The following is a 24,448-nucleotide window of genomic DNA, read 5'->3' as shown; positions in this document are numbered from 1 at the left end:
GGGAAATCTTCTTCGCTGCTTTTGTGGCAGACTACAGCGCCACTTACAGGCCTGGCATACGTACTACAGCGTCTCCAGCGCTTTGGAGTGGTCTCGTGTGAACGGACACGTTTCTGGTGCCTGTTGCGTGTGGACGGAAGACTTTTTTGATAACGATTGCGGTCCGTTTGCAGGTGGAGCGTTGCCCATGTAGGCGGAGCGTCACCGCCCACTATTCCGGGCTGACATCAGCTCGGATGGAATCTGTATCCGCTCGTTGTAGCCCCGTTTTTAAAAGATTTGGGTACGGAGGAAAAGAGAGAGGGTTTTATTTTCTGACGCTGCGTGAGACACATATGTATAAAAGACATCACAAAGTGCATTTTGCATGATAGGTCCCCTTTAAGTGAAGCCTGACACATCAAATAATAGTCAGAACATTCAATTATTTTTTAATTTATGGCTTCCCGTTGGATTTGACGTAATCTGAACAGGAAATCGCACGCTCACTGCTTGATAGCGCGTGAAGGTCCGTTTACGCCGGTTGTTAAACAACATCGTTATGGGGAAATGCAAGTTTGCGTCTAAATGGTTGGAAGATAAGGAGGAAGGACAATCAATACTGTATATAGTAAATGTGAGGTAAAGTGTCGCCAATGTAACCGGTTAAAACTCAAAGTGGCGATGAGGTCTTAAAATGTATGGAAAGGGTCTTAAAAAAGGTCTTAAAAGGTATTACATTTGACTTCAGGATTCCTGCATATACCCTGGGCTAAATAAGAGTGCCCTCTAGTGTGCTGTCCCTGCATGTGCATGCTGGAGAAAGAGGATGCTTAGATGCTTTAATCTCTAGCTGTGTATAACAATTGTTTCATGTGTATTTCTCAGCATTCTCTCATTTGCTATTTTCTCTTTTGCCAGATAAGAATGAATGTGTTCCACTTCTTCCTGCAATGATTCCCAGTAATGTTGCAATTTATTCTGATACATCTAGAAGGTTTCCTGATTATTTGATACTATTTTGTGGATTTATTTTCTATATCTCTAACTCCCTCATACTCCAAAGTTGTCTGATTTGTGCTAGATGCCTCTCTGTTAAAAAAACGTCTAGAGCTGTATTGAAGTGAGATGATTGTATCACTCTGACATTATGTGTCTGTGCAACACGTACGTCTGCGACTCCAACCCCAAGCATGTGGCCATCGCCATGGACAAGTTCGGCTACAAGTATGTCCTTTCTTGTGTCTAATAATCCATTGAAGGCTTCACTGTTCACCGATTACACGTGTTTACCTGCAATACTTAATCCTCTCCAGGCTTCCGTACAAGATGTACTTTGGAGGAGTGTCCGCTCTGACGCCACTGCACTACCTCAAGATTAATGGCTTTCCCAACAACTACTGGGGCTGGGGTGGAGAGGACGACGATATTGGACTCAGGTGAGCCTTGGCCGAATGCTCTTAAGAATAAAGTATATGTAGCCAGTCACTCATTGTGGCATTTCCAGTGTGTGGTAGATCTCTGGATTAAGAGTAGATCTAGTATTACATTGAAACAGTTGTACTACCCTACTGTAGGTCAGACTCTGTTATCGGTACAAGATCAATGTTTTGATTTTGTGTCTCTTGAACCACGTACTGTAAGGAGATGAGTGTGATCCAGTTGTACTGTGTGATAGTAGGGCTGTGCGATTATGGCAAAAATCATAATCACGATTATTTTGGTCAATAATTGACATCAGGATTATTAAATACGATTATTCATTGACTTTGAAAACATCAATTTATTGAACTTTAAAAAAAAAATACAAATAATAACTTGAACAGTATCTTATAACTGTTGATTACCCTGAACGTATAATTCAACTGAAAAACCAATAAATGAAATAAATGATACATTTATATTTACATTTAAATAAATAATATCAAAATAATAAATACCAATAAACAAGATCAACAAATATTTTGGAGTTAATTCAACAAGCTACTAAACATATATACATATGATAAATACAAATAAATGAGATCAAATATGTTGCAGTGTCACAACCTAGCAAAGCAAAATAATCGTTTTTTCCGATTATGTTGTTTTCGTAATTGTGGCAGGCCAAATCGTAATTGCGATTAAAATACGATTAATTGCACAGCCCTATGTGATAGACAAACTTTCTCTTCTTTTTAGAGTGTCTCTGGGGGGGATGTACATCAGTCGTCCGTCAGTGAAGGTCGGCCGTTACAAGATGATTAAACACAAGCTGGACAAAGGCAATGATGTGAACCCAAAGAGGTACAGTAAACTACTTGATGTATTTATTTTAATTTGGGAATTTAGGAGCAGATCTGATTTTAGTTTGCATGCAGATTAACACAAATGATGATGTAAAAGAGACCCTGCACTACTTGTTCATAAATGGAAACGGCAGAAACAACACTAACTGTTATGTCAAGTAAAATGCAAAGCTACGCAGCGTTCGGTCATCACTGCTCTGTCTATTCAAAGGTTCAACATGCTGGCCAAAACACGTCAGACCTGGAAGTCGGATGGGATGAACACAGCTGAATACGAGCTGATCTCACGGGAATACATGCCCCTCTACACCAACATCACTGTTAACATCGGCACTGAGGCCGGTCTACATCCCCCTCCACCTCCACATCCTCCAGAAAAAGCTGCAGAAAAACATCCAGAGAAAAAAGCACCTGCCGAAGTCCCAGTCAACGTCCCAGCCAAAATTACAGAAGGCTACACTAACAAAAAGCCAACACAAAAGACTTCTAATCATGTATAACGCTGCCATGACTTCAATGGGATAATCCTATTGGTCGAGCTGTAGGATGCTGTTTTTTCTCCTCAATCACCTGGAGCTGTTTTCACTTTTTGGTCCGTTTTTGGTGGCAGTTCTTTGTGGACAGTGGGACACTGATTTGGGTGATTTAAAAATGGTGATTTTCTTTTTTTGAAAATGAAAACAATTGACCTGAATTTGTCAACCCTTAGATGACGGCTCTCCACCTTGGCTCCTGTTCTATCACTGACTCTTCTTCCAATGGGAGCCACAGTGAAGGGTAAACGTTGGACTCTGTGAGTTTATATATCTACAGCGCTGTGGTCGCTGGCTAAACCTTGTGATGCCTTAGAAGCTTGTTTTGTTTTCCTTCTCTTCACTCGTACATTACATTATTCCGAATATTGGGTTTAATAGAGCAGTAGCTGTAATTTCCAGCAGTCGCACTCGTTTTGTTTGTCCAAATGCCAATGAGTACATGACTGAAGGAGACAGATTCTTGTTTCTAGTTGAGTGTGTGTGAAGCTGCTACAATGAGTGATGAATGAAGGAACTTGAAAATGTTGTTTGTTACTGCTTCTGACTGAACGCTGCACGCACGCCACCTGTCTGCAAATACCTGGGGTCTCGTTTAGAAAGACCTTTATCCGTTTGGTTTCTGCATCAGGTGGACTAAATCCTTCAAATGTTTTCAAAGTTACAGATGCTGTACATTTAATGTCATTTTCAGTGGAAATGCTAACGAGAATAAGAGTTCATTTTACGTCTTGGTTCTGTAAACCAAGGCCAAGGTACAGTTCTATGTAAAGGTAGTGCATTCAATTCAGCCTTTCACATTTCAGCATATGGGATATCTACATTTGATTTTTTGTTATTGTGTGCATTCACCTTTATCCAATAGAGCACCTCTTTGTGACGGTGATCAGTCCTCTGCCTTCAGATGAGCTTGAGATTCACATCAAAATGGAGTCTGTCTTGCTTTAAGAAAATGTTTATTTATCATTTGATCATGTGCAGTGTACTTTACATCTCCTTATGTAGATGTTTCCCCCTAAGAGTGCTGGCTTACTCCCACAACACTTTATATGCAGTCAAATGTTATAATGTATCTTTTGCCCACTTCCTTTCCTTAATCTATACATATCATGGAGAAATGCACTCAAAAAAGTAAAAATATATATATATATAATTTACCTCAGTTCTATTGAAGGAATATTATGATCTTGTTTGTGTTTTGAGAGAATTCTGTGACTTCTTGTTAGGATATGATTCATTAAAACCGCCACAGAATAGTGTCTAAATGGCACTCAATGAAACTGTGTTAAAATTAAGCAGATTATATAATTTCACGGTTTCTTAGCAATATTGCTATAGTCTCACCACAATGTTTATTTTTCTTTTCTGTTCTCCCCTTTCAAACACACAGAAACTATTTGTCCCCGTGTAATTTTCAAGTTTCTCCATAATCTTACTCTGGAAGCCTTCACATCGAAACATCTGCCATTTCCTTTCCACTTGTGCCCGTATACTGCATGTCTGCTCCTCCTTCGCTTCTCTCCACTCTGACAGATTTGATTGTAAACATGCGAAAAAAGAAACAGTCCCCTCTTCCACTGAGAGTGGCTGTACTGGCAGGTGAACAGGCTGAAACCAAAGATGACTGCATGGAAAGCTGTGTCGAGGGATAAAACATTGTGTGTGTGTGTATACTTTGTTGTGAATGATTTCCGTACTACTCTTATGTACATACCTTTCATCTCTTCCTATCAATACTTGTATGTTGTTCAAAGAATCTCACACCAACATGTATTCAAAACACTCATAATTTACGGTTGTTTATTTTTTGTGAAGAGATGAAGATGGTCCATGATGATTACAAGTGATTTATTTTCTGAATGCTGTACTGAGAACTTATTTTTTCATCATGACATTGGGCATTTGTCCGTGTTAGTGGACGAATTTGAGCTCTGAGAGTGTCCGCCTGTGATTTTCATAATTAGATGACTATATACTGTATTATCATTTTGATGTGACTTCATATTCGACTCCTATGGCCTTAGCAACACATAATAGTGGTATTTCAACTTGTGCTCACTAATACAATAGCATCTTTATATCAAGACTTAATATGCATGGCAACAAACCTATTAGCGAGGAAGTGTACCGAGCACAATGTGAAGATGATACATATCAGTGCTCCTCTAGAAAAATATGAAGCATGCTGAAGTGTCTATGTTGTGAACTGGAAACGTTCTTATTGTGACTGTCAATGCAAGTTTCTGCTGTGGGGAATGCTCCTCACTGTTAAATGTAAGGATTAAAGTAGGGCATTTCTCAGAAAGATGTACAAAGGAAGTTTATATTCCCAAAGTCACAGCATACAGTCTCCATCATCAACTGCAACACTCAACCTGATGTTTTGTGTTTCTGATTTAAGCTACTTTACGTTTGATTTGACTCCGTTCTGATGTAGATCAGCAGCAATAGAAAGCAGTCATCACAGGGTAGCACTGAAGTAACCAAGAGCAACGTGACTTTGTGAGTTATTTCTGCTCTTTATGAATTCTGCACAGTCCAGAGTGGCCTTAAATTCATTAATAAACTGATTATTCAAAAGCAATGCTTCACATGTTTTATTTTTCAATCGTTTTTTTTTGCAACTTACGTTTATCGTGCATCTCTTTGTACAATTCCTGTAACACCATTGCTGTCAAAGCTAGCCGTCTTAAAAAGGATTATCACATGGTATTAATATGTGAGGGTGATGACAACTCTATGACCTAATAGATGTATCACTTAGTGGGAAACGACAACACCTTTCCCACTAAGTTGTACATGAGGCCAGGAATGTTGTCAAGCTGGAAAGTAAACCCACTTGGTTAGATTTTTCTTTCTCTTTCTTGGCACAATATTATAAAACTCTTCATATCACAAGAGAAGGTAAACAGGTTGTTTTATCTGACAGACAGTATACCAGATAGAGTTAAGAAAAGTCATCAATTGTCACCCAACATGTTTTGAGTTCTCTTTAAAACTTCATAAGTATATTGAGTATTTTACACTCTGGGATTATTTAGCATGAAAGGTTTCAGAGTATGAATGTCCATTAATCAGTTCAAGGCAAGCACATTCAAACTTTCCAAGAATATAAGTTTAAATAATAACAATCACAATGGGAAATAACTTTGTTGACCTGACTTTCAATCTAGCACTATTTATACAATATCTCAACAACTTCGGTAGCTACTTGCTTTAAGTTAAACAGGAATATAGTATGATATACAGCTCCAGATACAGACAACTGAGAAAACAGTCCACACCGACTGTGGCTGTCCTTATTTGGATAGTTTCTGTGAACCTCAAATCACCTCTGATATGTCTGAATATCTGATGTCAATATTAGAGAAAGCTAAAATACCAATTTGAATGAAAACAATGTATTTGGTTTTGTGTGTCTGAGTAGTCAGTAAGCTGACACCAGTAGTTTCTTATATAGATCAGCAGCTTCTTTGTTACCAAGGAAGTCATTTAAGGAAGTGAAAATGATGGCTGAAGCAACTCAGCTGAAAGGATTGTTTTAGCTGTATTTCCTTGTCTTACATTGTAAATACCTTGAGTGCATACTGTTGGCAATGATAAGACAAGACACAAAAACATCACTTTTGGTTCTGGATAGACGCATAGTGGCTGATAGGAGCTAAAATTGTCAAAGAATACCTATACTCAATAATGACCTACAGGCAGTGGCGGTTCTAGACCAATTTGACTGGGGGGGGGCCAGGCTGGGGCCAGTTATTTTCTGAGAGGGGCACAATAAATGCAGGACGAAAAAGACAAAGACAGTATGAATTAATTGCGCATAAGAAAACAATGCAATACAGTTATTGGTACACATATTTATTTCAGATACTTATAGTTACAGTTTTTACTACTAGAATGACAAATAACGTTAGTTCCGCCTATTCCGTCAGCCAATAAATCGTTTAATCATAAACTTTTCATTTTCAGGGGGGCCACAGGGGGGTCAGTGTTAAAAGTTACCAATTTGAACCAAGACATTTAGGCCAAAAATATGTTCCTCTACAAATCCAAGTTTAGTGGCTTTGGGCTGAAGTGCAAAGAGCTTTTCATACAAATTAAATAAAAAATGATAGCCGAGCTATGGATGGAGTGCCAAAAACGTCTTTGTCCTTACCCAAACTGATCCACCAAGATTCATTAAATCATTTAACAAGTTTGTTTTTTAACAAACAAATAACACTGCACATTTTCCTAACCTGAGACTGTCTTGATCCATAAATGAAGTATGTAGCTTGTATGTTTAGCCATAGAAGTCACCAATTTAAGACCTAATAAAAAACAGCAAAAAACAGTATTATTTTATAGTTTGCTCCTGGCCCATGTTGTCTTACTCTGATTTCAGAAACCATTTTAGTTTACAGCGATCAACTATAGTTTTCTTGCTTCTTTTCATTACAAAAAACCCTGAATCCGCCTCTGTAATTGAGATATCAGGATTTATTTATATACAAAACCATACACATAATGTACGAGCCATGTTCACAGTGTTATGCATTCAGATACTGATAAAACATTCACAGATGGTTGTTCGTGCCTGCAGATATCTTTTTCTTGCCAAGTAAATTAGATATCAAACAAATTCCTAACATGACTGAATAACTTGTTACAGCAGAACCAAAGCCTCTTCTCTATGTTTCCTCAAAACCATTTCAACCTATCATTTATTTTCATTTTCGTATTTATGTGTGCAAAAAAACAAGCACCTGTAGTTTCATCCCAGTTTACACGTTGATTCATTGGAAAAGTATTTAACATGCTCTCTTAAAAGATACCAAAAGCTAGGTGACCCTGCACTAATCGTTGAACCAGCACATTCAATCCTTTTATAGGAGCTACTGTACATTATCTGCCAAATAAGAAATCCCTTTATTCTATCTTGCTATTATACTTGACATCAACAAACTTGACCATCTGTCCACCCTCAGTCACCACCTCCTGCTTCCATGTTTGAACCTCCCTGTTTTTAATCTCATAGCTCTGCGTCACCACCCTTCCTGTTGTGGGCAGGTGTCTGGGCAGGTTCTGGTCAGCACCTTGGAAAAACTTCCCTTTCATGAGGTCTTCGGTGCGCTCAGTTCTGCCTGTCGGGACCAGACCCTGGTTTTTGTTCTTGTCCTCCGTCCTATAAGGGGAAGGAGGAAGGGGCATTGCTGCTCGAGGAGGCGGAGCTTTGAACTCTGGTTTCGGTGAGCGCTCCAATTTCAGTGGCGATTTCTCCATGGTCATTGGAGATGCACCTCTGTGACCAGGTGCTGGAGACAGTTTTCCGACACTGATGTGAGGTGTTGCTGGCTTAAGGTAATCTTTTTTAACGGGGTTATTGCCTGGACCTCCGACCCTTTTTATCTCACTCATGACCCCACCCATGGAGGCTCTCAGATTAGGGTCGGGATCCACCATCCTACACACAACATGGCAGTAAGGCTGATCCTTCAGGATATCATTGATCTTAGCTGGACAGACGCTGGGCGTGTACAGCCGGTCCCGGGCACAGAGCTCGGCGATGATTTTACCCATGGCCCACACGTCTGAGCGCTGGTCCCTCTGACTGCCCCTCTGCAGAACCTCAGGGGCAGAGTACGCCTCATTCCCCATGTCTTTGGCAGAGTTTTGACCAAACCGGAAGAATTTAGCCAATCCCAGGTCGATGATGACCGCTCTGTTTGTGTCATGCTCCACCTGAAGGACACATGAACTTTATTTAATTGATATTCTTACAAAATTAAAAAACAATTCACAGAGATTTAAAAGTGGATAGACGTGCAATAAGGCCGTCATTCGGTTTCAGCTACTGCCCAGTGATTACAAGTATCATGGAATAGTCTACTGCCATACTAGTAGCTCCACCAGTTTAGCTTGTTAGCATGGTATTCTTGTTTAGTGAGCATTTAACGCTAAGTCAATCTGAGGCTGCAGGTATTTAGTCATATTAAACAAATTAAACATTAGACCTAATGATGTAGCTGGATGAAAAGTTAAGGGCTCACCAAAGTTATTACAAGTTATCCTGAGGGTTTTTTAAAAGCGTGTATTAAATCTCATGTCAGTAGTTGGTAAGACGTTTTATTAACATCTGGAAATGTGAACTTCATCGTGGCGCAAGAGGAAATGTCAGGCATTGAGCAAAATCATTAGAATTAGTTCTTTAAGCTCCATGGATATCTCTAATAAAATGTAATGTCATCTTATAGTTACATATTCAGTCAGGACTAAATGTCCCCTGTAAATCTCTGTTGTGTTGTGCATGCTGACAGTCTGCACAGGCCTCCACTCACCATGATGTTTTCAGGCTTGAGGTCTTGATGGACAATATTTTTGATGTGAAGGTGTTGCAGCCCTTCACACATGCCGGTGATGATAGTTCCTTTGATAGACGGAGTCAACTGCAAGAGACAGACATTTGAGATCAACTTTAACCAGACTGGCATCAAGTATGAGCCACATTAGAGTCAAATCCACTTTTCTCACATTAGGTTACATCATTTCCCTTCAGGCCTCAATAAAACTGCTGTTCTGAAGAATTGTGAAGCTATTGTTTGTTGACATGATAACTTTACCTTTATTTTAGATTGTGCTTCTTTAAAGATGGTGGTCTCCAAGTCTTCTCCAAAGATAAACTCTAAAGGAATAATCCATTTTCCGTCTTTGAGATCTATTTTCCCCAGTAGCTTCACAATATTTGGATGACTTGCCTTCCTGCAGATCAGTGGTGGAAAGTCATGGAGAGACAGAGAAAAAGACAAATAAGATCAAATTAAGAACCAACTAGATACTTACTGGGTACCTGTATAGAGGGTAATTGTGTTTAAGAGAGACCTAGAAGTAAAAGACACACACATCAGAGATTCTTTTTTCAAAGAATGGTTCACATATTTTGGTTGGAAGATAACACCAACAATTGTTATGGTTATTAAACTGTGTGTTATATTATCTATATAGTGGCTGTAAATGGTATGTCTACTTTTGTCTTTTTTGGTATTGGAAAAGAGTTGAGTCTCAAGAATTGCAACTTATTGCATTATAAGGTATACACTTACATTATTATATATTTGTATTTATTTCTCTTTATCTTTTTATATCCTGCTTGGCTTTCTTTTGAGTCTGCAAACATAACTAAATCATGTGTACTTACTTGTACACTTCAGTCTCTCTATCCAGGTCGTACTTGCTGATGAGGTCTTGTGGGACTTTCTTTATAGCAGCCCAGGTATCGTTGTACTTCTGCTTGTAGACCTTCCCAAAACAGCCTTCTGCGATTGTTCTGGTGGAGTATGCCATCTAGTAGATAGGAGGTAGATTGTGAGGGCATTTTGACAATAAATATGTACAACCTCAAAACATTTAATTACAGGGGACTGAACTGCAGAAAAGCTGCACTTTTGGCAGTTTGGTTAAGAACATGTTCAACATATTTTTTTAGGCTTTCAAAAATGAAGATGTTTTAGATGCTGTTCTATAGTCTGTTTGTGAGCGCTGTTCCTGTTGGCCAATGAAGGTTTTCTTGTAAATGTTGCTGGGATTTTTGGGACTTTCCTCTTCATCACTTTGCGTACTACTTGCTATGTGTTTGTTGTTTTGACTGTGCTACAAGAACAGATCAAATAACAGCAAGGGCAGAATATGACATTTCAAATAAGGATTTTTTCAGATACCTGCAAATTAGGAACGTGATCCAATCAATTATTAAAAGCAATAAATTGAGATCGGGATTGTTAGAAGAGGAGGAGATATTGATGTCATCGAGCACGATCAAAGGTAAAATTAGTGAATTTAATGCAGTTTTTTCTAAAAGAGCTCAGTCATCATTTCTAACTTTAAAAAAGATCTGGGAAAAGGACTTAGGGATACAGATAGATGAAACTACTTGGCTGAATATTTGTGAAAGAACACATTTTCCATTCACAAGCAATAAAATCAAAGAAGCAAACTTTACATTTATCAACAAATTTTACCTCACACCCATAAAGATGCATAACATTTCCAAAGAAAACTCTCCAAAATGTCCGAGATGTAAAATAAAAGAAGGAACATTTATGCATCTGTTTTGGGATTGTGATCTCTTGAAACATTTCTGGGATTCGATTCATGCTCTCACAAAAGCCGTTTTAGACATGGAAATTAGCCTAAATCCATGTTTTTTCCTGTTAAATGACATGCCAAACTTTAAACTGAACCCAAAACATTACAGAATACTAATCACAATAACATATTTTGCCAAGAAATGTATACTTTTATTCTGGAAGAATGAACGTCCCCCAACATTTAAACTTTTCATTGATCAGATAACACATTTTTTACCTCTGGAGAAAATGACATTGGAAAAATATAATCGTGGACATATTTTTCAAGCTTCAAGGTTGCCATTGTTTTCTTATTTGGAAAACATATCTGAGATATGACCAGTGATGGAATGGTGCATTCTGTGGCTATTTGTCCTGACGGCCGGAAATACGTGTTATGGTGTTGTCATTGTCTACATTGTCACTGTATTGTATAATTATTTGTATTGTATAATTATTTGTTTGTTTTACTTGTTTGGTTTTTATTTTATTTTTTATTTATTTATTTTTTGGTTCTATTTTTTTTCCTTTTCCTTTTTATGTTTATTTTCATGGCTCTGTTGTTTAAGTTATATTGATAAGCATTTTTTGGTTTTGCCTGTGCGGGTATGTGTGGGTGGAGGGAGGGAGGGGGGAGTGTAGTGAGTGTACTGTGATATTACAATATAAATGAAATGGCATCGATTATTGTACACTATAATGAAATAAAAAGACTTGGAAAAAAAATTAAAAAAAATTAAAAATAACAGCAAGGTTAAGATTATGTTATCTTGACAAGCAAACAGACGACTCATGATAAATTGAATTCCAATCCGCGTTGTACATCAGGTACATTTTTAAGGTTATTAAGAGAGCTACCGAACTAAATCAAAACAGTCTACAATAGTAGAAAGCACTGAGTTTTCTTCTAAAATGTTATACTTTTGGTTAATGTTGCCATTTTACACTACTTAATTACTACTATCTTGATTCTTAAGATAGTTTCTTTAAAGATAAATCTTGAAATACAAATATAAGAGTATTCAATTCAATATTAGATGTGTACCCAAGTGAAATAAGACTTAATTGCAAATAAATTATAACACTGACAAATGTTACTACTGGTAGTTTTCATCCAGGCATCTTTCAGCATGAATGGGCCTGTCAAAGAAATTGGATCAAAATGTTCAGTAAGGGAGTGTCAATGTTATTTAGTTAGGCTGTGTGCTTGTTCTCCTTGTTGAGGATTTGGATCAAAACCACTTTTTACCGCCACACATGTACCCAGCACAGTACACACATTTAAGTGTAGCCTCTGCATTTAACCCATCAGTTCAGTAGGAGCTAAAATCGCTAATCGCTAGTTAAAATCTTAACCAATGTTTAAATCACTTAACACAACTAAGCCTGGTCTGATCTAAACATACACGTTTATCTTTTTTAAGACAGAAGAGGGGCCTCCAGTGAAAAGACTTAAAGCAACTTAAGTCCTTGATCATTTTGCAAATCATTTTGAATTGGAATAAAAAAGGTACCAGTACTCTAAATCAGCAACTGTTTCAAGTACATTTTATTTATACAGCCCAAAAACAAGAATTTGGCTCAAAGGTCTTTACAATCTGTGCAACATACGACTCCCTCTATCCTTATCCTCATATCTTTGATTCAGTAATTAAAAAGAAACACAAAAAAACTTTAACAGACAAGGAAAAGTAAAAAAAAAAAAAGTACTGTAACGTCCAGAAATTGCCTGTTTTTCCACAACTAATCAGGGAGGTGTCCGGGGCTCTCATAGAGAACATGACGTAGCCTATACATGTGCCTGCATCAGGTCATATAGTATCCTATAATGCTGGTGGGTTTGTCTCTTTACTGTATATTTTAGAAAAGCTCACTGTACTTAAAAAAAAGTATGAAAGGCAGCGGATATGGCTAAAGCCTGACTCCTACTGGCGGTTGGTTAAATGACTCCTCGTCCCTGAGTACACTCATGCATCTTTCAGCAGTAAAGGAGAGAGGGAATCAATGGAGCTGCCAGGGAGGACACATGCGTCATGAGGTGCCTGTACGCAGTAAGAAGTAACGGTACGCAGATGGGTACAAATCAGAAGTCCCGGTACTGCGTACCGGTGAGTACCGGCCCAATTCAAGCACTGGGTTAATCCACAAGAAAGTTTATATTTCTATTATCCCGGACACAATATTTGCTCATACATGTGTCATACTTATGTTCCTAACTAAAAGATTTAGAAGGAATACTCATACTTTAGTGACTGACGTCTCACAATGTACAGACGGAGGGAGTACTGCGACTAGTGAACTAGTACATTCTGTTATGTTTCTTAACATCTTATATCTGGTAGTTGAGGTTCTCTTTACATATGTTACAAAAAGCCGTTAAGGTGCTTACCTTTCTACTGAAGAGGGAATCCTTCCTGCTGTGGAGGGAGAGCAGGTCTGAACAAAAGGGAACAGGGTTGCTTCTCTTTGTACCTGTTTGTCCACACCTCCTTGGATCTGAGTCATGGCCTTCCAAGGAATCATCTATTCCTGAGTAATAGCTCAGAGATGACAGGCATACTGTACGAATGTAGTGTTCAACCAATGAGAATACAATCATTTGTCATAAACAAAAGGACATGTGACTGCATGGATGATGTTGCATATACAAAGCCCTGATAAAGGGGAATTTCCAAACTGATGACCTGGTGGTGATATGGAGGCAACACCAATTATATAAAATTAAATATAGTAGACTTACAGTATGTGAGAGTTGTGGACAGATTATTAAATGATGGGCCTATAAGGACAAAGAGGATGGGTCAGATTACTTACTAACAAATTGAACTTACTAATGTTCTTACACAATAAAGAAATGTAATCTAATGTGAGCACTTTATCATTTAAAATATTGCAATTAATACAGTACTTGAAAAGAATGGACGCAGCCACAAAACTTTGAGCACCACAAATATTATATTTTCAGTTTTTATATAAAAAAACATTTTCAACCCAAATCAAATTCATGTTGCATTTTTAGCATTAACAGATATTCAAATCAAATTCCCATTAGAGAAACAGGACTAGCACAAACTGCAGGTGTGCTGTGCTGATTCTACAAAATGTCACTTTATTTATCATAAGTGTTGCACTGATATGCTTGGTATCCAGAAGACACATCCTATTGATGTTCATGTCTCCCAAAACTACTGGATACCTGTCAGATTGGACTGCATATCAGAAGACTGTGTTAAAGGATTGTGAAAGGATGTTAAAGGCTATGTTTGTGCTGTCTTGGTCTGTGCAGTGACTCTCACATGGTCAGAGCAAAATCGGTTCATTTTTTAATTATTAATTTATTGAGATTTCTCCTCCAATTTTGCATTCATCTGTCCTTGTATGAAGCGCGTGGGTGTCGTTGTTTTTTCACCAAAAGTTGTATTAGCTCCACACCCAGTTCAAGTTAAACACGCCCTTTTGTTCAACCAGCTGACATTAAACAAACAGTAAATGTATGCTACTGTGATCGGCAGGCAGTATTAGTCAGTTTCCAGATGAGAAATGTATCCGAGGGCTTGTTCAAAGACTCATATTTAAATGGTAATGTCTCGGCACATCAAAAAGCTGCCGAGGCAATACCAGCTTCCTGCTGAACAGTTCGTCACGCAGTCCTTAAAAGACGTCTTCAATTCACTTCAAGTTCTCGTTTTCATCTTTATCTTCTTTTTACATCTAAACACATAAGCCTCACAATAATATTGTATGACTTTTGCTTTTTATTTTTTACATCAGACATATAGTATTAGTACTCTGGGCTATTGTTGTTACAGTGATAATAGGATCTCTAAAAAGTGTGGCTTGATTGAATATAAGTGTGAGTCGTTTTTGTTTTTTTAAACAATATTTTGCTGTTTTTCTTCGCTTTAGAATTTCACTGGGGACACATGAAATCAGCACTTGTCATACTGGAATCAGCATTTTTTAAATAATTGATATGTGTTTTTATTTGACCTCTGTATTTTTTTCTTTATCTATAGTGCAAAACAAGAAACAAACCTTTTTCAAAAGTGAAAGTGTTAGAGGACGAATCTGAGCTCTGACAGTGTCCACCTGTGATTTACATAATTAGATGACTATATACTGTATTATCATTTTGATGTGACTTCATATTCGACTCCTATGGCCTTAGCAACACATAATAGTGGTATTTCAACTTGTGCTCACTAATACAATAGCATCTTTATATCAAGACTTAATATGCATGGCAACAAACCTATTAGCGAAGAAGTGTACCGAGCACAATGTGAAGATGATACATATCAGTGCTCCTCTAGAAAAATATGAAGCATGCTGAAGTGTCTATGTTGTGAACTGGAAACGTTCTTATTGTGACTGTAAATGCAAGTTTCTGCTGTGGGGAATGCTCCTCACTGTTAAATGTAAGGATTAAAGTAGGGCATTTCTCAGAAAGATGTACAAAGGAAGCTTATATTCCCAAAGTCACAGCATACAGTCTCCATCATCAACTGCAACACTCGACCTGATGTTTTGTGTTTCTGATTTAAGCTACTTTACGTTTGATTTGACTCCGTTCTGATGTAGATCAGCAGCAATAGAAAGCAGTCATCACAGGGTAGCACTGAAGTAACCAAGAGCAACGTGACTTTGTGAGTTATTTCTGCTCTTTATGAATTCTGCACAGTCCAGAGTGGCCTTAAATTCATTAATAAACTGATTATTCAAAAGCAATGCTTCACATGTTTTATTTTTCAATCTTTTTTTTTTGTGCAACTTACGTTTATCGTGCATCTCTTTGTACACTTTCTGTAACACCATTGCTGTCAAAGCTAGCCGTCTTAAAAAGGATTATCACATGGTATTAATATGTGAGGGTGATGACAACTCTATGACCTAATAGATGTATCACTTAGTGGGAAACGACAACACCTTTCCCACTAAGTTGTACATGAGGGCAGGAATGTTGTCAAGCTGGAACAAGCTGGAAAGTAAACCCACTTGGTTAGATTTTTCTTTCTCTTTCTTGGCACAATATTATAAAACTCTTCATATCACAAGAGAATGTAAACAGGTTGTTTTATCTGACAGACAGTATACCAGATAGAGTTAAGAAAAGTCATCAATTGTCACCCATCATGTTTTGAGTTCTCTTTAAAACTTCTTGATTATATTGAGTATCTTACATGTTGATGACAATTTGTCTGTTTACATAATACCTTCTATAAGATTATTTTGCATTAAAGTGTTCAGAGTATGAATGTCCATTAATCAGTTCAAGGCAAGCACATTCAAACTTTCAAAGAATATAAGTTTAAATAATAACAATCACAATGGGAAATAACTTTGTTGTTGACCTGACTTTCAATCTAGCACTACTTATACAATATCTCAACAACTTCTGTAGCTACTTGCTTTAAGTTAAACAGGAATATAGTATGATATACAGCTCCAGATACACAGACAACTGAGAAAAAAGTCCACACCGACTGTGGCTGTCCTTATTTGGATAGTTTCTGTGAACCTCAAATCACCTCTGACACGTAACAATGGATGCTTTTAAACGTACAATGTGACTGGTTAGATGATTTAATGAGACAACAAAGACAAACTGTCAATATTAGAGAAAGCTAAAATACCAATTTGCTATTTGACAGAGTATTTTTAGTGTTGATGCTTTAAGACACACTTTGATTACTATTTGGTGGGCGCAGCGCCGTTAACCAAAACTAAAGGATGGACTGTTAACACAGTGCTTATGGTTTTAAAAACAGGTCAGTAGAATGAAAACAATGTCTTTGGTTTTGTGTGTCTGAGTAGTCAGTAAGCTGACACCAGTAGTTCCTTATCAGCAGCTTCTTTGTTACCAATGAATTAATCTAAGGAAGTGAAAATGATGGCTGAAGCAACTCAGCTGAAAGGATTGTTTTAGCTGTATTTCCTTGTCTTATCTTGTAAATACCTTTGGGTGCATACTGTTGGCAATGATAAGACAAGACACAAGAACATCACTTTTGGTTCTGGATAGACGCATAGTTGTCACATCCTGGCCCTGGCTGATCGCCTCACTCCCTCACCTGTGTGTTTTTCCTTCCCTGTTAATCACCTGCCTGGCCTCAATGAGTCTCAGCTGTCCCTAATCATTACTCATCACCTGTGTATTTAGTCTGTGCTGTTTCCTTGGTCAGTGCCAGTTCGTCTTGTCTGTATAGCAGCAAGTGCTCCATGTTACTCTCCTGACGTAAGCTATTGTTCTAGCTGCTTAGCATTTTTACCAACCTAGTTGGTTGTTTTTTGTTGTTGCTTCTTTAGTAGTTTTCCGTAGTGATGACGAGATGAAGCCTCATGAAGCTTTGAAGCTTTCCAGCAAATCGGTTCGCTAAAAGGTTCATCTCATGAAGCTTCATCATGGGCTTCATGTGCTCACAAGACCCCCTGTTGGTGAACAGGTGTAAAACAGCCACATATTATTTGTAATCTTTGACATACTAAAAATACTGGAAATAATGATACAAAAAGGTAAAAGATGTCAAATGTATTTGTCATCCTGTATGAACAGAATTTTACACCAGTAAGTGTTTTAAAATGACTGTATATAATAATAAAAACAATGTGTCAATATAGTATCTTGTTGTTACATCTATACATAAATAAATGTAAATGTCTGCTGCCTTCTATAAAGACAAAAGAAGCAATATATGTTCGAAAACTGGAAAAGAACAAGGGTTTAACTTGCCAGAGGGCAGTGAATATGCTTGTGTAACTTGCAGAGGCCAGTGAATGTGCTTGTGTGACTTTGCAGAGGCCAGTGAATGTGCTTGTGTGACTTTGCAGAGGCCAGTGAATGTGCTTGTGTGACTTTGCAGAGGCCAGTGAAAATGCTTGTGATACATGGAACAATTTTATTGGTTTTTGTTTAAAAACAATATTTTTTCCACACTTTTCGGGCTTAGGCGATTTCTTTTCTTGGACACAACTTCTCCTGCCTTTGAAAATACCCTTTCACACGGGACTGAGGAAGCAGGTGTGCACAAGAAAGTTACAGCAAGTGTATATAAGTTTGGATACACATGTCTTTGTGTCTGCCAGTAGTTCAGAGGGTCCTCCAAGCGTCCGATATTTGGTTCAGCCAGGTACCGCTGGACTTCAACAGTTGCGTCAGCTGTTGGATTCTTGGTCTTTCTGGACAGCTTTACAGTCCGATCCAATTTTTGCCAGAGTTTGTTTCCTGAAAAGTATACACAGAGAGTGTCAGTGGATGTTGTAGTAATTACTTCAAATTGATTTAAAATTAATAAAATTACCTGGGATTTCTTGTTCAGGTTGAGATGTGGATGGATTTTCTTCTGGCTGCACATCTTCAGGTGTTCGGATCAGTGCACCACATTCAGCCACAAGCCTTTTTGTGGCTTCTGCAGCTTTTGAAGGGCTAAAAAACCCGATCAATTTGAACCTAGGGTCCAGTAGTGTTGCCAATGACATTATGCTCATTGATTGGAGTGTGTGGAGCCTCTCTCTTAGCTGCCTTAATAGGTGTTCTCCCATTTCTTTTGCCACTGCTTCTGCAGTTTTTGCCATCTCCTCTTGAAGCATTTGCTCCAGCATTTTGAGGAGGGGCACAACCTTGGACCCGGATACATTTTTCTCCTCAGACAGCTCAATGGTGGCATCATTGAATCCGGACAGCAGAGAGAGGCACCCACTTATGGTGGTGAACTCGGCAGAGGTCAGTGTGGTGATGTCAGTGTTCAAGCTGGCTAATGCCGCACCAACTGGCTCTCTGAGGTCCACCAGACGTTGCAGCATGTGATATGTGCTGTTCCAGCGGGTCTCCACCTCTTGCAGGAGCTTCAGTGTGGGCCTTCCCATTTGCCTTTGCACCGATACAAGCTTCTCCTTTAACACACAATTAAAGATTTATTTAATTGTCAAAGTAGCAGTAACAAACATAGCATTATGATTATTATTAATTATTAACCAATTTAAGAAAGGTCAAAGCACATACCTTAGCAAGGGTGCTGCTCCTGAAAAATCCCACCAGTTTTCTTGACTTGGCCCGGATATCACTCAGCACAGGGGTCATGTCAAGAGATTTTTTGACAATCAAATTCAGTGTATGTGCAATGCATATTGCATGACGTAGCTTTAAGTGTTTGCCACAGGAGATCATATTGGCTGCACCATCCGTCACAAGGCAAGTGACCTTGTCTGTGATTCCCCATTCCTCCATGAGGGAGGTTTTCACTCTGGCCAGGTTTTCAGCAGTGTGTGTTTGGGGAAATTGTTGGACCCCTAACAACACAGAATTAAGACGTGTGTTGTCGTCAACAAAGTGGCAGGTTACAGCCAGATAGGCATCCATATTGATGGAGGTCCACATGTCAGAGGTCAAGCTCACTGCAACCACCTTCTGCATGTCAGCTATGGCCTTGCTCCTTTCTAGAGCATACTTGGCCTCCACCATAGCCTTAACAGCCTAAAAGAGGGGATGGTTAATTCACTGGTTAATTGTCAAATGCCATGAAAAAATAAACAATTTTGCTCTATACATGAAGTCTTACACACCTGTCGCTTGGGGATGACATAGTTTGGATCCAATAAGGCCACAAATGCCCTGAATCCCACATCCTCCACAACACTGAATGGCTGTGTATCCTTCACAATCAGGTTGACCAAGGCCTCATCCAGATCCTGTTTTCTGGTAGGCCTGGTACCTGGGGGGGGGGGGGGGGGTAAGCTGTGTTAAGAATGAGTATCTTGTAACTTTCTTTTATTTGCATGATAAAGTGAAGTTAACATGGTTAAATTATAGTATATTATAGTATATTATTCCAAAATATTAAATGACAAACCTTGAGCAGGTCCACCTGCATCACCTGCATGTCCCTCCTTCATCTCATGCATGGCACGATAATGCCTTAGCATGGATGAAGTATTGTTACTGTACCCCAGTTCCCTGGAGCACAATAAACACTTCACCTTTGAATGAAATAGAAAAAGTAAAAAAATGAACCATACAAAATCTAACATAATACATTGTTGTAATAAACCATGTATGCAAACCTTACCTTATTGTGTGAAATCTGATCAAAGTATTCCCACATAGGGGAAGTCTTTCTCTTCTTAGCTGGCTCCATTCTAACTTTGCAAGTAGCAAAAATATCGTACAACCAAAACTGGCAAAACGACAAGTGTTTTCCTCTCACAAGGATCACACATCTTGAATCGAATCCCATGGCTTTTTATCTGTCAGAAGCTCGCGCCAAGATCTGAATCGCTTCCTGAAGCAGTCACGTGGTATCGACAAACGAGGCTTCGTTTGTCATCGATGACGTCACTGGCCCCCAAATGATACAAGCCTCGACACAGGCTTCACAGAAAGCTTCGGCGATTACTCGACACACGCTCCGAAGCCTCGGCTTCATCTCGTCATCACTAGTTTTCCGCCAACTTGTTGGTTGTTTTTCGTTCCTTCCAGTCTTTACATTTTTGGACCTTTGCCTGTATTTGCCTTTTGGATTAAACGCCTGACTAAAGACCTTTTTGCCTGGTTGTGCTCTTGAGTCCTATTTTTGCTCGTGCCCATACTTGGGCTTGATAATAGTGGCTGATAGGAGCCAAAATTGTCAAAGAATACCTACATTATACTCAATAATGACCTACAGGTGATATGCTATCAAGTTGAGCTGGGTTGCTGTTGTCTAAATGTGGTGGCATTTTCATATTGTGTTCAAGAGTTTAAAAGTTACCAATTTGAACCAAGAAATTTAGGACAAAAATATGTTCCTCTACAAATCCAAGTATAGTGGCTTTGGGCTAAAGGGCAAAGAGCTTTTCATACAAATTGAATACAAAATAGTATAGTCGAGCTATGGTTGGAGGGCCTAAAACGTCTTTGTCCTTACCCAAACTGATCCACCAAGATTAATTTAATTATTTAACAAGTTTGTTTTTAACAAACAAATAACACTGACATTTTTATCAACCTGAGACTGTCTTGATCCATAAATGAAGTATGTAGCTTGTATGTGTTGGGGAATAATTTGCCCTGCATGTCCTCCTTCGCCCTCTGACGCAGCTGACCAACCTTGAGCAGCCATTATCTCCCATACTGCTCAAGGTTGGTCAGCTGCGTCAGAGGGCGAAGGAGGACATGCAGGGCAAATTATTTCCCAACACATACAAGCTACATACTTCATTTATGGATCAAGACAGTCTCAGGTTGATAAAAATGTCAGTGTTATTTGTTTGTTAAAAACAAACTTGTTAAATAATTAAGTTAATCTTGGTGGATCAGTTTGGGTAAGGACAAAGACGTTTTTGGCCCTCCAACCATAGCTCGACTATATTATTTTGTATTCAATTTGTATGAAAAGCTCTTTGCCCTTTAGCCCAAAGCCACTACACTTGGATTTGTAGAGGAACATATTTTTGTCCTAAATTTCTTGGTTCAAATTGGTAACTTTTAAACTCTTGAACACAATATGAAAATGCCACCACATTTAGACAACAGCAACCCAGCTCAACTTGATAGCATATCACCTGTAGATCATTATTGAGTATAATGTAGGTATTCTTTGACAATTTTGGCTCCTATCAGCCACTATGCGTCTATCCAGAACCAAAAGTGATGTTCTTGTGTCTTGTCTTATCATTGCCAACAGTATGCACCCAAAGGTATTTACAAGATAAGACAAGGAAATACAGCTAAAACAATCCTTTCAGCTGAGTTGCTTCAGCCATCATTTTCACTTCCTTAGATTAATTCATTGGTAACAAAGAAGCTGCTGATAAGGAACTACTGGTGTCAGCTTACTGACTACTCAGACACACAAAACCAAAGACATTGTTTTCATTCTACTGACCTGTTTTTAAAACCATAAGCACTGTGTTAACAGTCCATCCTTTAGTTTTGGTTAACAGTGCTGCCCCCACCAAATAGTAATCAAAGTGTGTCTTAAAGCATCAACACTAAAAATACTCTGTCAAATAGCAAATTGGTATTTTAGCTTTCTCTAATATTGACAGTTTGTCTTTGTTGTCTCATTAAATCATCTAACCAGTCACATTGTACATTTAAAAGCATCCACTGTTACATGTCAGAGGTGATTTGAGGTTCACAGAAACTATCCAAATAAGGACAGCCACAGTCGGTGTGGACTTTTTTCTCAGTTGTCTGTGTATCTGGAGCTGTATATCATACTATATTCCTGTTTAACTTAAAGCAAGTAGCTACAATTCTCCGTTATCCAATGGGAATGGACGCTCACATTGCCTTTAACAGCCTCCGACACAAACGAATGCCCTGCTTCCATGAGCGTCAAATCCCGCCGCAGATGGGAATACATTGCAATCAGTTGAAAGCTATTTGCGTCTGTTTATGAACCTGAAGGAGCCTAGGAGCGTCCCAACTGCACGCCTCGGGACCCTGACCAAGCGTCGCTCCTAGACGTTTATGGAGTGAGAGTGTGTTGCCCATAAGGAGGGGCTGCCCTAGCATATTGTTGATGTTGCCAGTTTATGACCGGGCAACTCTCTGTCAGAGATAGTTATTGTTGTGGGACACCTGGAACACATCCTTCTCGGGGTGTAGATGACCCCGAGCCATAAGCGACAACAAATGTGATTCAGTGTCCTCAGCTGTTTAGTCTACCTATTGAAGAATGTTGATTATTACACTCTGAACTAGTTAAAACCTCGAGCTACAGGAGGGTTCTTCAGAATTGATTGTGGCATCTCTACCGTATGGTTAAACCGTGACCCGTGACATGTCTTGTGAATTCTCCTGCCGAAGCTCCAAATAAACCATCAGTGTTTGCCATCAAAGCTCCAGCTCTCCATCGTGTCTCTCTTTGACTCCTGACTCCCAATTGCTTCAGAAGTTTCCCCCACAAACTGGTAAGTGTAATTTCAAATCCACATTTGGACATTGCCTTATCAGAATCTGTGATTGACGGTATCCTAAAATTACCTGTGATACTGAGCGGTTGTGTTTAGTTTTAGGTTGATGAACATTTGGGGATAATAGAGTGGCAAAGTCACGCCCATCTACTTCCGCCCCATGGGACCTTATTTCGGAAAAATAATGTATTGAAGTCAATGGAGAGAGAAAACGTATCTTTCGATCCCTTTTGAATTGTGCCATGAATTACACATATGATGTTCGTCAATCTTAAAAAATCATTTCCATGTCAAAAAAGTCACAGTTTGTCTTAAAACTGTTGAAATATAAGACTATGAAAAATACGCAACTAGAAAGACTACAAATCCCAGAGTCGCGTAAGTGATGTCACAATTGTTTTCCTCCACTAAGAGATAGCTAAGATCAGCGCCATATAGATAGAATCTATCTATATGGCGCTGGCTAAGATAAGATAACTTTAACAAGATGCCTGTGTGCTTAGTACAAGGTTGTTATCATACCAGCAATGGGTCTTGCTCGTTCTTTCGCTTCCCGTCTGATGAAAGGACCAGGAGTGTCTGGATCAAGCTAGCTAGTAGCTAGCACGTTAGTTAGCATTACAGCCTTGTCATTTGTATTAGCCTTAACATGAAGTAACATTAAGTAACCCAAAATGTTAAACAGTAAGAGTAGTAGTCATATTTCGTGAACCCTTTGAAGAGTACTGTCACACCGGTGTGATCATTCTATAATACACAATTTAAGCCCGGGGGAGAAATGCTAACGCTAACGCTAGCGATCTTCTCTACTTCATGCTATCTGCACAAATGGTTACCATTAAACATTACAAAGACCAGGCAGTTCAGAGAGAATCAAAGGAAGGCAGGCAGGCAGCTTTGCATGACTTTCTTCAGGACGTGTTTCATTGTGGTGATAGTGAGGGTAGTCAATCGTTTTGTTGACAAGACAGTAGTGACGGCCATCTTGGTGACGTGTGTTGTTCTGTGAGACCAGAGATGTAGTTCATTGAGCGTTTCACACAAACAAATGTGTTACTTCACAGTTTTACGACACATTATTATTTTTTTGACTTGCAAAATTATCTTTTAAATTGACAAACATCATATGTGTAATTCGTGGCACAATTCAAACGGGATCGAAAGATAATCTTTCTCTCTCCATTGACTTCAATACATAATTGTTCCGAAATAAGGTCCCATGGAGGTCCACCGGAAGGGGAGGGACTTCGCCACTCTATAAACCCAGGGGATCAGTGTCTGGGGACTTTGTCCTGGCTGATTTTCTCTGTGTATGCTGCTCGGGACGTATGTGCCATACAAGCATGCACAGCTCATGTTCGGAGAAATCTTAAAGAAAGGCATCAGCAGAGGTGTGGACTCGAGTCACATGACTTGGACTCGAGTCAGACTCGAGTCACCAATTTGATGACTTTGGACTCGACTTGACAAAATCACAAAACACTTGCGACTCGACTTGGACTTGAACACCAATGACTCGGGACTTGACTTGGACTTGAGCCTTCTGACTTGAGGTGACTTGATAATTTAATTCAGGGGTCTCCAACACGCCGATCGCGAGATGCCGCGAGAAGAGCAGACTCCCGTCGGGGAGAGCAGAATCTTCAGC

At 38.9% G+C, this 24,448-nt stretch overlaps 3 protein-coding genes across 3 annotated transcripts; 1 reads left to right on the top strand and 2 right to left on the bottom strand.

Annotated features, from left to right (window-relative positions):
* The first annotated feature begins 1,129 nt into the window (after positions 1–1,129).
* Positions 1,130–5,384, top strand: LOC117500540 (beta-1,4-galactosyltransferase 3-like). Its single transcript, XM_034153424.1, has 4 exons — positions 1,130–1,206; positions 1,296–1,418; positions 2,161–2,265; positions 2,479–5,384. Exons 1-4 carry the CDS (start codon positions 1,130–1,132, stop codon positions 2,765–2,767), a joined length of 594 nt encoding a protein of 197 aa, XP_034009315.1. The 3' UTR covers positions 2,768–5,384.
* A 1,256-nt stretch (positions 5,385–6,640) lies between these two features.
* LOC117468565 (serine/threonine-protein kinase Nek7-like) lies at positions 6,641–13,423 on the bottom strand. The gene is made up of 5 exons (XM_034112756.1): positions 13,295–13,423; positions 9,978–10,123; positions 9,403–9,541; positions 9,121–9,228; positions 6,641–8,524 (listed from the first exon to the last, which is right to left on the bottom strand). Exons 2-5 carry the CDS (start codon positions 10,121–10,123, stop codon positions 7,712–7,714), a joined length of 1,206 nt encoding a protein of 401 aa, XP_033968647.1. The 5' UTR covers positions 13,295–13,423; the 3' UTR covers positions 6,641–7,711.
* Positions 13,424–17,207: 3,784 nt separating this feature from the next.
* On the bottom strand, positions 17,208–20,337 carry LOC117500539 (zinc finger BED domain-containing protein 4-like). Its single transcript, XM_034153423.1, has 7 exons — positions 19,968–20,337; positions 19,752–19,878; positions 19,465–19,613; positions 18,905–19,375; positions 18,204–18,795; positions 17,968–18,127; positions 17,208–17,334 (listed from the first exon to the last, which is right to left on the bottom strand). Exons 1-7 carry the CDS (start codon positions 20,133–20,135, stop codon positions 17,208–17,210), a joined length of 1,794 nt encoding a protein of 597 aa, XP_034009314.1. The 5' UTR covers positions 20,136–20,337.
* Between the last annotated feature and the right edge of the window lie 4,111 nt (positions 20,338–24,448).

Source organism: Trematomus bernacchii, unplaced genomic scaffold (genome assembly GCF_902827165.1).
Source record: "Trematomus bernacchii unplaced genomic scaffold, fTreBer1.1, whole genome shotgun sequence".
NCBI classification, from domain to species: Eukaryota; Metazoa; Chordata; class Actinopteri; order Perciformes; family Nototheniidae; genus Trematomus; species Trematomus bernacchii.
The sequence above is the reverse complement of the archived record's forward strand: the minus strand, read 5'-3'. Positions and strand labels throughout refer to the sequence as shown.

Excerpts from the sequence above, each read along its gene's own strand:
- LOC117500539 (XM_034153423.1), bottom strand. The coding sequence starts at position 20,135 with ATGGGATTCGATTCAAGATGTGTGATCCTTGTGAGAGGAAAACACTTG. Across the intron at positions 19,879-19,967 it reads ATCAGATTTCACACAATAAG|GTGAAGTGTTTATTGTGCTC; the intron begins GTAAGGTTTGCA and ends TTTCATTCAAAG. Across the intron at positions 19,614-19,751 it reads TGCAGGTGGACCTGCTCAAG|GTACCAGGCCTACCAGAAAA; the intron begins GTTTGTCATTTA and ends CCCCCCCCCCAG.
- LOC117500540 (XM_034153424.1), top strand. The coding sequence starts at position 1,130 with ATGTGTCTGTGCAACACGTACGTCTGCGACTCCAACCCCAAGCATGTG. Across the intron at positions 1,207-1,295 it reads ATGGACAAGTTCGGCTACAA|GCTTCCGTACAAGATGTACT; the intron begins GTATGTCCTTTC and ends AATCCTCTCCAG. Across the intron at positions 1,419-2,160 it reads GACGACGATATTGGACTCAG|AGTGTCTCTGGGGGGGATGT; the intron begins GTGAGCCTTGGC and ends TCTTCTTTTTAG.
- LOC117468565 (XM_034112756.1), bottom strand. The coding sequence starts at position 10,123 with ATGGCATACTCCACCAGAACAATCGCAGAAGGCTGTTTTGGGAAGGTC. Across the intron at positions 9,542-9,977 it reads AGAGAGACTGAAGTGTACAA|GAAGGCAAGTCATCCAAATA; the intron begins GTAAGTACACAT and ends ACTGATCTGCAG. Across the intron at positions 9,229-9,402 it reads AAGCACAATCTAAAATAAAG|TTGACTCCGTCTATCAAAGG; the intron begins GTAAAGTTATCA and ends TGTCTCTTGCAG.